The sequence below is a fragment of the Nematolebias whitei genome, chromosome 22 (genome assembly GCF_014905685.2).
Source record: "Nematolebias whitei isolate Nwh7 chromosome 22, NemWhi1, whole genome shotgun sequence".
NCBI classification, from domain to species: domain Eukaryota; kingdom Metazoa; phylum Chordata; class Actinopteri; order Cyprinodontiformes; family Rivulidae; genus Nematolebias; species Nematolebias whitei.
Window position 1 is genome coordinate 8151471 of NC_056519.1, and position 13354 is coordinate 8164824.

At 39.4% G+C, this 13354-nt stretch overlaps 1 protein-coding gene across 1 annotated transcript in view; it reads right to left on the reverse strand.

Moving 5' to 3' along the window:
- Nucleotides 1-13354, reverse strand: part of dock4b (dedicator of cytokinesis 4b) — a 173047-nt gene that overhangs the window by 5363 nt on the left and 154330 nt on the right. The window contains exons 49-52 of the mRNA XM_037696152.1: nucleotides 13161-13270; nucleotides 5593-5665; nucleotides 857-973; nucleotides 226-287 (exon numbers count right to left, since the gene is read on the reverse strand). Of these exons, the coding sequence (XP_037552080.1) occupies nucleotides 226-287; nucleotides 857-973; nucleotides 5593-5665; nucleotides 13161-13270 (362 nt within the window). The remainder of the gene's footprint in view (nucleotides 1-225; nucleotides 288-856; nucleotides 974-5592; nucleotides 5666-13160; nucleotides 13271-13354) is intronic.

The window sequence follows — 13354 nt, forward strand, 5'->3', positions numbered from 1 at the left end:
CCCGTTCTGGGGGCCCTTTTGGGACCGCTGACATGAAAAGTACCGAATCAGCAGCGGCGGAGCTGTTAACAGCTTCACTGAGCAGTAATGCAAAGCCTCACAGTCGTCTGGCTGACACAGAGAAGGATAATAACCCCACATTAGACCAGTAAGATGGTAGCAGGAAAGAGTGAGCAGCTCCGGGCCGTCGGGGAAAAGTAAAAACAGGACAAGAACAGAACCAACCTTTTGAGGAGATCTGGACATGGGGCCGGGGGATTGCGACCTCGCGTTTTTAGCCAAGGAGCCTGCCGACGTAGAGGGGAAGAAGGGAAAATTGAAATTAGAGCCTTTTCTTGCACTCGTCAAGAAGACACGGCACGAGTCATGCAAACAGAAACGCACAGAAAAGATGGCCGGTGGTCATAAGGAAAAGGAATCGAATGAGCACTGATGTTCTGCAGGTCCTTCAGGCTGCTCTAAACTGTTTCTACATCCAACAGCTGCTGCTGCACAACGCAACAAGAGCAGAACGAACATCTGCTGGCTGCGCTGCTGGCAACGCGCTACAATGCATTGGATGAGCAGAAGCTAATTCTGTTGCATCTAAACTAAAACAGTCAGCGTCATTTAAAGACAGGGTTAGTCCTTTTTCACGTCATATTGCATTGCACTCAGTGTCACTGTGTTGTGTTGATTTGCTTCTTAGTAGTGTGTTGACACATCTGCACAACCCTAGCTGCTACACAAGACATCAGAAGCTGAAGGCCAGAGAGGCGCAGACGTTTCTGTAAGAAGAGCTGGTGAGAGCACCAGGTGTCAAAAGTCAGACTGGAAAATTAGTGCTATACTCCAGCAGAGGGTTTGACCAGTTTACCTGAGTACGGTGGCCTAGGAGGTACAGGAGGGCACACCAGTTTGCCTGGATAGTTAGAGAGAGATGATGCACCCTCTTTGACACTGTCTAGGCTCCAGCTACTGGGAGTAGATCTCACTTTGCAGCAGACACACAGAAACACCACAGGTCATGTAACACACAGGACAGCGTGCAAAAAAAATAAACAAAACACAGAGCACAGCGGAGACGTGCACATATTAAATGTATGACGGCGTAATGGAAAACGTGACAAACTGCCTCAATACGCTCTCAGAACAAATGTATAACACTTCCTGAAATGTGGCAGAGAAGAAAACAAGTCTTTAAATCCTTTAAAACCATCAATCAGCTCCGAGTGATGGGATTCAACATGAACTGTGCCTGCTTGTCTCGGAATAGTTTGGGTTATTACACATGACATATTTATTCCTTTTCTTTGATGTGGGCGCAGCTGCGTGGAAATAATGCAATGCCGCATTCGTCAAAAACAAACACTGATGACATTTGTTGGCTTGTTTGCTCGTTGTCAATCAAACGGGATCAAAACACGTCCAACATGTTTTTAGCAAAAGCTTTGTGCCGCTCATCGAATGAATTCGTAATTATATGGTAAAGATACTTTTTTTTTTTTAGGTTTTCTAGGGCTTTTAGTTGTACCTATTTCACAAGACGTTCGAAGCTGATTTTATTTTGTTTTATTGTTTGGTCGTAAACAATTTGATTTGATTGGGACTGATTAGTAGGCAGATTTTTTGGGACAATTTTAAAATAACTGACATCACCTACACTTTAGTGCGCAGCAAACTGAAACAAGTGGTACAGACGTGCCGGTCGCTGAGGGGTTTGACTAGTGAATGTTTGTTGTTTTCGAGATGAGTGTTTTTCTGGACTGGAATTGAACAGGGAACGAAAAAAAAAAATACATGATGTCTTTGATGCAACATATTTAAGTGCGTATAGGAACAGAGGTAGGTTTTGTTTTAATGGTTTGTCCAAGGTGGTACAGAGTGACCTGGACTATTGCAATGGTTTATTATCTGGATGTTCAAATACTTCTTTAAAAAGTCTTCAGTTGATCCAAAATGTTGCTGCCAGAGTCTTAACTGGAGTTAGTGGGAGAGATCACATCGCTCCAGTTGTAGCTTCTCTCCATCGGCTCTCTGGTAAATTCAGAATATAATTCAAAATCTTACCTCTAACCTACAAAGCCCTCAACAACCTAGCTCCATCTTATTATTATTATTTTTAATTTATCCTACATTTATACAGGTAGTGTCACTGAGTCCCGAGAACTCGTTTTCAAGAGAGACCTGTTTAGGGAGCAGATGGTGGGGGTTAAGAGCCTTGCTCAGGGGCTCAGAGTGGGGTGAATGAGGGTGGAAGCAGGTGTGGGTGTTTCACCTTTTCCACCCACATTTTGATGGTACCGGGAGTAGAACCTGCGACTTTCCGATCACAGGCCCATCTTCTCTAACCTCTGCGCCACCACTCCCCATTATTACAGATCTTATTGTTCCATATTTTCCCAACAGAGCACTTCGCTCTCAGACTGCAGGTTTACTTGTGGTTCCTAGAGTCTCCAAGAGCAGAATGGGAGGAAGATCTTCCAGTTATCAGGCTCCTCTCTTGTGGAACCAACTTCCAGTTTCTGTCTGACACATTGTCCAGTTTGAAGACTGGGCTTAAGACTTCCCTTTTTGGTAAATCCTATAGTTAGGGTTGGCTTGTTATGTTGTCATAGGCTTAGACTACTTGAGGACAAATTGACCTAATTTCCTTAAATGATTTGCTAAAACTAAATAGTTTTCATTTGATACTATATCTATCTTAGCATGCGATTGTCGACCTGCCATTGTGTATCTGTTCCTCCTTCCTGTTCCTCTCAAACCCAGCCGGTTGAAGCAGATGGCCGCTTGTCCTGAGCCTGGTTCTGCTAAAAGTTTCTTCTTCACGAGGGAGTTTTTCCTTTCCACTGTCGCCTTCATGCTTGCTCAAGATGAGAGTCTGCGATGTAGTTAAACTCAAAGCTGCTCCTCAGATAAATAACGTTATTAACTTTTATATATATGAATATTTCTGTTCAGTGCCCTGAGATGACTTTTGTTGTGACTTGGCGCTATAGAAATAAACTGAATTGAATTGACCGCCAGGTGCAAATTGACAAATAAATAATTAACAAGGCAAAAATCTACAACTAACTGGTCGTCATTTCAACTAAATACACTTTTGACTATTTTTTTATTTTTATTTGTTCTTTTGATATTCATGTTCTTTTCACATTCAAAAGCTTATCCTTGCTGCTCTGTGCCCCAACACTTTTGTAAACCTTTTGTGGATTAGGTGAAATAAATTTAGCACGTTTATTGCGAATCTGAAGGAGTCCTTGTTTAGTCTGAATATACAGTTTACTTTCAATCAAGCAGTGAGTACAAGCAGCTACTTCAGGTGCAGACATTTCAGTAAAAATAAAACAATCAGCAACAAAACTAAATTTACTGAACGGGCGATTGTTGAGGTCTGCATTTGTACAAGTTTAAAAGCCTTTGAAATCAGCAGCTGAGCAGGCCAGAGAAGGCCTTTTTTTATTCTTATTATATGTTTGAGAGTAAATGTTTCATACCATGAAGATTATTTCAAGTTATAATTAGAGAATAAATTAAACCTACTTATACAGCAGCAGGCTTTGAGTAAATTCATGCGCGTTTTATCCCTGTCATGTGTATAATGAGGCCACGTCACCATATTGTGTCAGTTTGCTGCACTCATGTCTCGTAGCTTTATTTACACATCACACTTGAATCACATGGGAAGGTGTGTGTTTGTGTGAGTCACGAGGAAGCTTTCACATTTACACTCATCCCTCTTTATTTCAAGGTGTCTCTTCTGCCACCCACAGTAATTGTTCGGCGCCAGTGGGGAAAAAAAAAAAAGCGTGTGATTACGGTTTGTTTCTTTGCAAGAAAACGCACAAAAAAAAGGTGAGGTTAGTGAGACGTGCTAAAGAAGAGTGGAGCAAAATAAGTTAGTTAGGTCACTTTCTTTGAATTTACAAACTAAGTCGCTGGGACTGAGCTGGTAGGAGGTGAGCTTTGGGTTTCTTTCAGATTAGAGAAAGAGTTTGACGTAGAAAAAAAAAACCCGACTTATTTTTATGCTTTAACCCACGGGTCTGCAACCTTTTTGAGCTAAAGAGCCATTTCTGCCACTTCGCTCACTAAATAAAGTCTGGAGCCGCAAAACCTGCTTATCAACTGCTGGCCCATGGGCCACTTAGATGCCGTAGGAGGAGGGCTTTTCTGGCCAGTTGGGGTGACATTATAAAACGAAAAAGATGTACCATATTTTCCGCCGTACCCGTCGCATCAGTCCAAATATGTCAAATAAAGTGAAAAAAATCCATAAATAAGTCGCTTCGCCGTATACGTCACATCTATTGTGTGTCAGCGCTGACAACCCGGAACTGTGTTGTGCCAAAAATCGATTGGCTGCCAAATGGCGGCTGCGGGAGCGTGCACGAGAGGACTTTAACAAGAATTTAACAAGATTAACACTTAAAAACAATTATTTGTTTGCTTTAAATTATAGTAAAGGTCTGTGTCTAGCTTTTCCTTAATAAATGCACTTGGACGGTCAAATCAGCTTCATTTTCACAAGCATTCGCTGCCTCGGTGCTCCGGGAGCGTGCAGACAGGGAGGAAATCAGGAACGGAGGAACGCTGCACATTTTTTCAAAATCTAACAAGGGAAGCACCTAAAACAATTATTTGTTTGCTCGACATTATAGTAAAGGTGTGTCTCAGTTGAACTTTTCCTTAATAAATGCAATTCAATGGTCAGATTAGCTGCATTTTGCCGGGGCGGCTCGCAAAATGAAGCTGATTTGACGGTTGCTCCAGGCGAACTGGACAAAGGTGGCTTCTATGGCAAGCCGATTGTGTAATTAATAGCTACTTTTACCTATTACATGACACAGCGGCATGCCATACTACTCGAGTGCCATTTAGCGGCTGAAAATGGTAGTGTTCAATATTTTCAGTCAGAATAAATGAAAACGGTCATCTCTCAGCCAAAACATTGTTTATAAATATGGGAAAAAAATCCATAAATAAGTCGCTTCAGCGTATAAGTCGCAGGGCATGTAAATTATGTAAAAAAAACTTATTTATAGGCCGAAAAATACAGTAATTAATTTTTACATTTATTGATATTTTTACTTTTTAGGGTAAAAAGAAAGACCAAAAGTAAGAAAAAAATTGTTCATGCCGAGTCTGCAGAGCTGCAGGTTGCAGACCCCTGCTTTAACCTAAGATTATGTTTAAACAAAGCTATCTAATGTGCGGGTATTGTCAGAAAAAAACAGATGTTTGCCAAATAAACGCTTCTTTCTCAGCAAACAAAGAAACCAGAAGAATCTGATAAATATCTGTCAGACACTAAACCTCCGACTTATTAGTTTCCATGTTGTACGTTTCATTACAATTGCTCGGCTGCCTTGAAACAAAGCCGTCTGATATTTTTAGTAGCCCTCCATAATGATACCAAACTGAGAAGAGTTTTATTTTTGTGGAGAAAATAACAAAATGGGCATTTACTGATACCACGATGTAGAAATATTAAAATAATATAACGCAACAAACGAGATTATCTGTAAAGACCGAACCTATTCCTGAGAGTGTCGAGTGGACAGTCCATGTATGAACAGAGCATAAACAGATACGTTAAGATAGCGTGTTTACCTTTATCTGGTGCTGAGAGGTTGGGGTCACTCCGAGGTAAAGTGGTGTCACCTATCTGATGCGGAGGAGCTCTCTGAAGAAAGAAACAAACGATCCAAATTACTATTAAACACACACGGCAAGAAAACATTTGAAATATATGAAAGTACTGGCATAGAATACATTTCAGTATTTACAGAAACTGGACAATGGCTTCAGATGTGGCCACAGTTTTCAAACACTGCTCCACAGAAAGGCCAGCAGCAGGGGATGCGAAGCAATTCCTACATGTACAAAGCTCTTTTTGTAAGCCGGTGTGCACGGACTGAATGGTCAATAAAGCTTCAATAAAAATAAGAATGTTGAGCCTTGACAAATGGCAAAACTTGCTTGCTGTGTTCTAAATAATAGCCAGTAACTGGGATGAAAGGAAATCCATATTTCTTTGTCAAACAAACTATCTATACGTAGCAAGAGTTCTGGTACAGTTTGTTTGAAGAGTCTGTGCTGCTGGAATTTAATGACGGTTTCTTTTTTGTACAATGAGTTGAAGCCCTGGTTATAAGAAAGTAGTTTTTATATTTCTAAGTGATTTTTTTAAGTGCTATCCGTGCCTTATGCACGTTTTTAAATTCTACAAACTTGTCATTTGGTCCTGACAGCAAGGGTTTGTATTTAGGCCTGTCGCAATAAACAATAAATCAATTAATCGCATGATAAATTAAAATTATCTACATCATTTTCATTTAATGGCTTTATCGTTTCTTCGTGTCTCTCTCTTTCTGAAGACACTGGATGAGAAAAGTCTCAACTCCGGTGCTCTTCACTGACCCCTCCCTTTCGCTTTAAAATCTGTTTTAACCGTCCAAAATCGTGTTTTGAATCATTAAAAGCAGCTAAGCTACAAGCTAAGCTAACAGGCTGACCTCGGGGAAAAAAACACCGTCTTGTCGAAGCTCCAAAATTCATGGATGAAACCCGTGCCTTCATGTAAAAAGTTGTTTTTCTCTGCAAAAACAAGCTGAGAACTTGTTTGCTGATTTATTTTTATTATTAAAACTGTGTGACAAATGTTATGCTAAAGAGCTCAAACTACACAGAGCGTCCGCCATTTTGAGAACCAGAAAAACAGAAAGGAGACAGCCCATGTCATGTCAAGGGGCCTCCCTCCCATTTTTCTTGAAGAGACACGCTGCTCGCTCTCTCACGATCCATCCCTCGGTTCAAACGGTCTTATACTGTCATCCGTTGGTCCAAAAAAGGTACTACATTCAAAACAAATTAACCAACATTTCTTCTTAAATTTGAAGATAATTGATAATTATTGTCAAATTTCAAACAATTTTATCGTTTATCGCAATAATTTCTGAGACAATTAATCGTCCAGCAAAATTTGCTATCGTGACAGGCGTATTTGTATCGTCTATCGAGGGGTTGTCAGACCTACACTGTACGAGATGATAGAACTCCCGCCCTAAAGGGGGTGCCAAACTCAACGGACAAAGAAGAAAACAAGTCAAATCTTAAGCAGAGAACAAGAAACGAGGAGAATTATGAGAAGAAGAAAACAATTACTGATGCAAAACTCCTTGAACTTATTTACTTCTTGTTTTTAGAACTACCAGTATTGTAGGTAACTGTAGACTGTAAATTAGACCTCTGGCAGGAACCCTGAAGTTAAAACCAGAGCACCAACCTTCCCTGCAGACTGTTTCCAGTACATCAACTCCACGTAACCAAAAAAAAAAAAAAAAAAAAAAAAAACCAACACCGCCCTGGTTAAAATAGAAACAATACATTTCAGATTTTTTTAAATGTATTTCAGAGAAGCCAGGTCCTAAAGCCCCACATCTTTAGGGCGGCTGTGGCTGAGTGGTTAGAGCAGTCGTCCTCCAATGCAAGAGTTGGGGGTTCGAATCCTCCAGCAGTCACATGCCGAAGTGTCCCTGGGCAAGACACTGAACCCCTCATTGCCTCCGATGTGTGTCCCATCAGTGTATGAATATGATAAAGCTCTGATTAGCCTCTTTAGAATGATTTGTTCACTTAGCTTTGTAGAGATGTAGAGTGCTGCATGAATGGGTAAATGAGGCGCAGATTGTAGTGTAAAGTGCTTTGAGTATAACGATAAGATAGAAAGGTGCATAAGTACAGTCCATTTACCATTTAGTGTGCAGACTTAGGTTCTAGAAAAACAAAATGACAACTCCCACAAACTGGGTCCATCTGGCTTCAACTACCTACAAAGAGAGGTGACAGGAATACTTGGTCTAAAAAACTAACTTTTTATTGAAAATGCTGGTATTTCAAGTGATACAACTTCTTGAACTTCTTTTCTTCTTGTATCTCGAACTGCCAGATCTCAAACCAGCACATTGTTGCCACCTAATGGTCAAACAATCTGCTGCAGAGGACCCCGAAGTAGCACAAAAAATGGAGAGGATGCTTCAGTACACCGACATGGAAAAACACTTAAAGACCTTAACAACCATCCATTATCTCTACCCGCTTTTTCCTATTCAGGTTGCGGGGATCACTGGTGCCCATATCCAGCAGTGACTGTGCGAGAAGTGTTGGGACAGGTCTCCAGTTCATCACAGGGACACATAGAAACAGCTATTCACACTTACTCACATCTAGGGACAATTTAGTGTTAATAATTAGCCTAACAAGTGGGAGGAAACTGGAGAAAACCCACACAGCATGGAAAGAACACACAAACTCCACCCAGGATTACATCTGGCGACCTTCTCGTAGAAAGAGAACAGCTCTACCAACTGATCCACCGTGCCGCCAAAATAATTAAGGGTGATTTCTATCCATTCATAATAACTAACTTGCTAAAAAAAAGAGCATTTACATCCCATTCTGAACCAACGAGCTTCCCTCTAAGTCCTTAAGCGCCCTATAAAATTTTCCTTAACAATTTTAAAGCAAGACAAGAACTGCAAAGTCAGACTCTTTACAGTGTTATGACCCGTATAATTGTGCTCTGATTGCAGTAAGTAACACATGCAATCAATGCTTCATTCAGCCAACAAATAAAAGTGTCTCGTAGTTGGTGGGTTCACTCTAATTATTGCCTTTGTAGAACTAGACACAAGCGGGCCAAGAAAAGCAGGTGAACTCTGCCACAAGCAGCAACTGCAAGAAATAAACAGCCTTGAAAAGCAAACACATTATCTTTCTGTTACCGACGCTTCGCTTCTGCGGAGTGTGTGTGATTGTGTTACACGCTGTCCTTCGGCTATAAAAGGAATTGCAATATCAAGTTGTTCGTGTCACCTCTTGTTATTATGGTAACATCAGCTTGCTGTACTGAGATGTTTTTCAGAGCGGAATGAGGCAGAGCTACACTTTATTAAAGACAGAAGTTAACGTGGAAAAACTGCACTTCTCAGCGACAAAAGGCCTTACAGCGTGTGTCCTCACCAAGGAGGCTGTTTTGTCTCTCAGGCAGAAGTCATACTTCAAAATGTATTGTACATTATAAAGGTGACCTTGTTTTGTGCTGCAGTTTGCACCTTACTGGAAGCTGCTGATGGTATAAACCAAATTTTTACAATAGGGGGCGTAAAACAAAAATGGCTGCTACATCTAAGTTGTATTCTTAGTTCAAAATACCCCACTATTGTCTAATAAAACCACCATCACTATGGTGGATATGGATATGTCAATAATTTATTGTCATTCTAACATTATTATTGCCATGTATTATGATAAATCGCAAACCCAAACCAGATGCCAGTCATTTATTTGGTAATCAGATGGATGCCTACTATTTGAAATGCTCATGGCTTATTTAGAATGTAGCTGAAAAGCTAAACAGTATAACACGTGAGCATAATGACAGTAGAAAAAGAGAGGAGTGTGGAAAATGTGGGTTTATCTCAACTGATACAATTGTCATTAAGTTCAACAATAATTGAGTTGCATGTTTTATTAATATTGTGCATTATTGCCCTGGTTCTACTGTTAGAACCAACGTTTCAAGTAAATATATGTGACTAAAATGAAAGGAACTTTTACTATCAGGTGCACTGATTCTTTTATTTTCATTACATCACCAGACATCAGACAATGCACAAGTATCACTGTGTATTGTGTTGTGTATCATCAGTATTTAGTGTATCTGTGTCAGTGCCTATTTCCTGTGGAGTCCCACAAGGCTATAGTCTTGGACCCCTTCTGCTTTCATTGTATCTGCTCCCCTTGGAGTCTATCTTGAGGAAACATAGTCTTTCATTTCATGGCTATGCTGATGATTGTCAGATTTATCTGCTCTTAAAACCATGCACAATTCACCCTCTGTTAAAATGTCTTGATTCCCTCAAGGCATGGACGGCTTCAAATTTTTAAAGTTTCAACAATCAGAAAACTGAAGTCTTTGTGTTTAGCAGCTCTACTGCTGTCTCTGTTCCTATTAACCTAGACTCTCGAGTCATATCTTAAGCAGTCTGTTAAGAATCTCGGGATGATTTTAGACTCAGACTTGAAGTGTAATAAACAGATTAATCTGTTCTACAAAACAACTTCTTTCAGTTAAGGCAGATAGCTAAGCTCAAGTCCGTGTTGTCCAGATCTGACCTTGAAAAAAATAGTCCATGCTTTCATTACTACCCGACTAGATTACTGTAACGTGCTTTTGGGGTCAGTCAGGTGTCCCTCTCGCAACTCCAGCTCATCCAAAATGCTGCAGATCGGTTCTTAACAGGAACTCATAGGTTTGAGCATATTTCACCAGTTTTGTCCTCCCTTCACTGGCTCCCTGTAAATGACCTTGCACCCTCTTATCTCTGACCTACTTTCAACCTTATGTACGTTCTCAGGAGCTGAGATCATCTGATCAGCTGCTTTTGGTTGCACCAAAAACCAGGCTGAAGCTCAGAGGAGATCGGGCTTTTTCAGTCGTGGGTCCTAAACTTTGGAACAATCTGCCTCTCAACATTAGACAGGCCACTTCACTCGCTGCTTTTAAATCTCTCCTAAAAACACACCTGTTTTCTTTGACATTTAACACAATGTGATTTGATGTAGTATTTCATTGTTTCTCATTGTTTTTTCATGTTCTTATTTTTAATGCTTTTAATTACGTCTCATTATTTTTTCTTTAATTAGTGCCTTGATCTTATTAAGCATGTTGGTAACAGCTGCTGTTTTAAATGTGTCAAGTACAACAGACTAAAAGATAATTCACGTTGTGCCTTCAGTGATGAGCAACTTTTCAGGACAGAGGTACTTTATTGGCTAACACACTCCTGTCTTTAAGGATTGGTCCAAATTCATTCAATAACAGTTTATTTTACTTTAGCCAAAATCTAGTATGTTACAGCCAAAACAAAATAAAAAATTGACGTTCATAAATCAACCATCAGTTGCCCAGATTTCTCCAAAAGGTTGTGGAATCAGCATTTGAAGACCTAAATTGGTCAATCTCTGACCAAAAACTCAAAACACTAGAGCTCAAACAGTCATTTTATCAGAAGCTACGAGTTGATGGATGGGTTTAATGCACATTTTCTGCTCTGCTGAAGTTTCTCCAAGAATTATTGATAATCACATTATGGGCCTGTCGTAAAAACCCTTAAATTTTATAGTTCTTGGGGTCCTTCACTGCAGATCTTGACATTTGTATTGGAGAACCATTTTGCTGTAAAAATCACCCACTTACAGATTTGAATGTTTTGTTTCCCCCAACGGTGTAATGCTGGTTTTAAAACTTTTTATTGTATTTAATTAAATCCCTTCCTTCTATCAATTTAAAAGTTCCCAAAGTCACAAACTGCAACTCCAGACCATGGCTTGTTGATTGCACAACAGCTAAAAATGTGTTTTGTGAGGATTTTATTGTTTCCCACCATGTCTTTGTTTATTGAATCATTGGTCAAAACATCTATTTGACCTTTTGAATATGCATCGTTTCTCATTCACTGGCATTTCTTAATTACATCTCAAACTGAGGAAACAGCTTCCTGAAAACTTCTGCTCTGTCTTCAGTGCTTTCTGCTTTATGAGCTTCAAATATTTTATTGTTTGGAGTTCTGGGTCATGTTTACTAACTGTAACATTTGGACTTTCCTCATGATAATTTTGCACAAGCCACAGTTTTTAACAGTTAATTGTGTGAATGTTTATGAAGCGTTCACACCATTATCCATTTATCCTCTGAAAGTTTTTCAGAGCGTTTCTCATCCTGAAATTTTCAAACTATTTCAACAAATCATATTTCAAGATGTTCAGCTCTTTCAGGACGATCTTGTTATGACCTTTGTTATTGGTGCAGCTTTAGCTTTTTGAAATATTTAACCTTTTCTGCCATTTTTTTTCCTCAAATAACATGGATTGAGCTCATTTTACATCCTTCAAATCTTTAGATCCGTTTACAACCTTTTAGTGCTCCTTTCACATTTTGTTATGGTTCAGCTTCTTCGTGCAAATTTAACTATTTTTTCAGCTACTTTCATCTCATTTCAGCTGTTTTGTGCTCCTTTCAGATTCTTTTGGCTAACTAAAACATTTTTATGCTTCTTCTAACTTCTTTCTGCTAATTTCAGCTTGTTATGCTCCTTTTGGCTTATTTCTGCAAGTTTCATCCTTTTCTACTATTTCAGCTACTATTTAGCTGTTTTATGCTAATTTGTCTTTTCAGTTAATTCCACATTTTTCCACTCATTTTAACTTTTTTCAGCCTAACTCAGCAAAAATGTGCTCTCTTCAATTCTATCTGGTAGGCTTCTTTCTCCTTTTTAGATACTTTTCAGCTGTTTTATGCTAATTTCGGCTTTTTTACAGAAAATTTCCACTTTTTGAGCTCATTTCTGCTTCTTTCAGCAAACGTGCTCTTTCTGCTTTCTTCTGCTAATGTAAGCTTGTTCTACCTTTTCAGCTATTTTTAAAGCATTTTTAGCTAATTTCAGCTGTTTTCAGATTTAAAAAAGTGGTAATTTCTGCTACTTTCAGCCTAATTAATTTATTTCTGATAATTTCAGCTTGTTCTACTATTTCAACTACTTTTTAGCCGTTTTGTGCTAAACTTAGCTTTTTCAGCTAATTCCACATTTTTTGTGCTCATTTCAGCTCCTTTCACATCCTTCTGGTAGCTTCAGCTTCTTTCTGCCTTTTCAGCTACTTTTCGGCTATTTTTTGTTAATTTCAGACTTATTTTTTAGCTACTTTCTGAACTTTTGTGCTCATTTCTGCTTATTTAAATCTAATTCAGCAAATATGTGGTCTTTCTGCTTTCTTCTGCTAACTTAAGCCTGTTCTTCCATTTCAGGTACATTTCAGCAAGTTTTTCAGCAAGTTCTTCAGCAATAAGCATTCACACTGCATTTTCGCAGGAAACGCAACTTCTCTAGTTAAAGTTTGAGTTATTGGAAAATTTATTTGAGAACTAAATCTTTTAGAAACCTCATCTTATTTTTGCACCTTTAAAATTGTGCAAAACAGCAAAAGTGCATTTATCTATCCATTCCATTTAGAATACCACGCGAGTGAAGTATTTCAGTTAATGTGCATTATATCAAATTACCCGTCCTTAAGAGAGCAGGAGTAAATGTGTTTAAATAATCGTGCATGTGTGTACTGACCTGTGCCGGGTCGAGGGGGTTGGGGAAGATGGCGCTGACCGGTCGGTCTCGTGGAGACAAACAGGCGTTTTCTCTGGAATGCTTGTGTTTCTCTGCCATCTGAGGTGAACCTGGAATGAGCAGCGCCAGTCGTTAGAGCGTTAACGGACACACACACACACACACACACACACACACACACACACACACACACA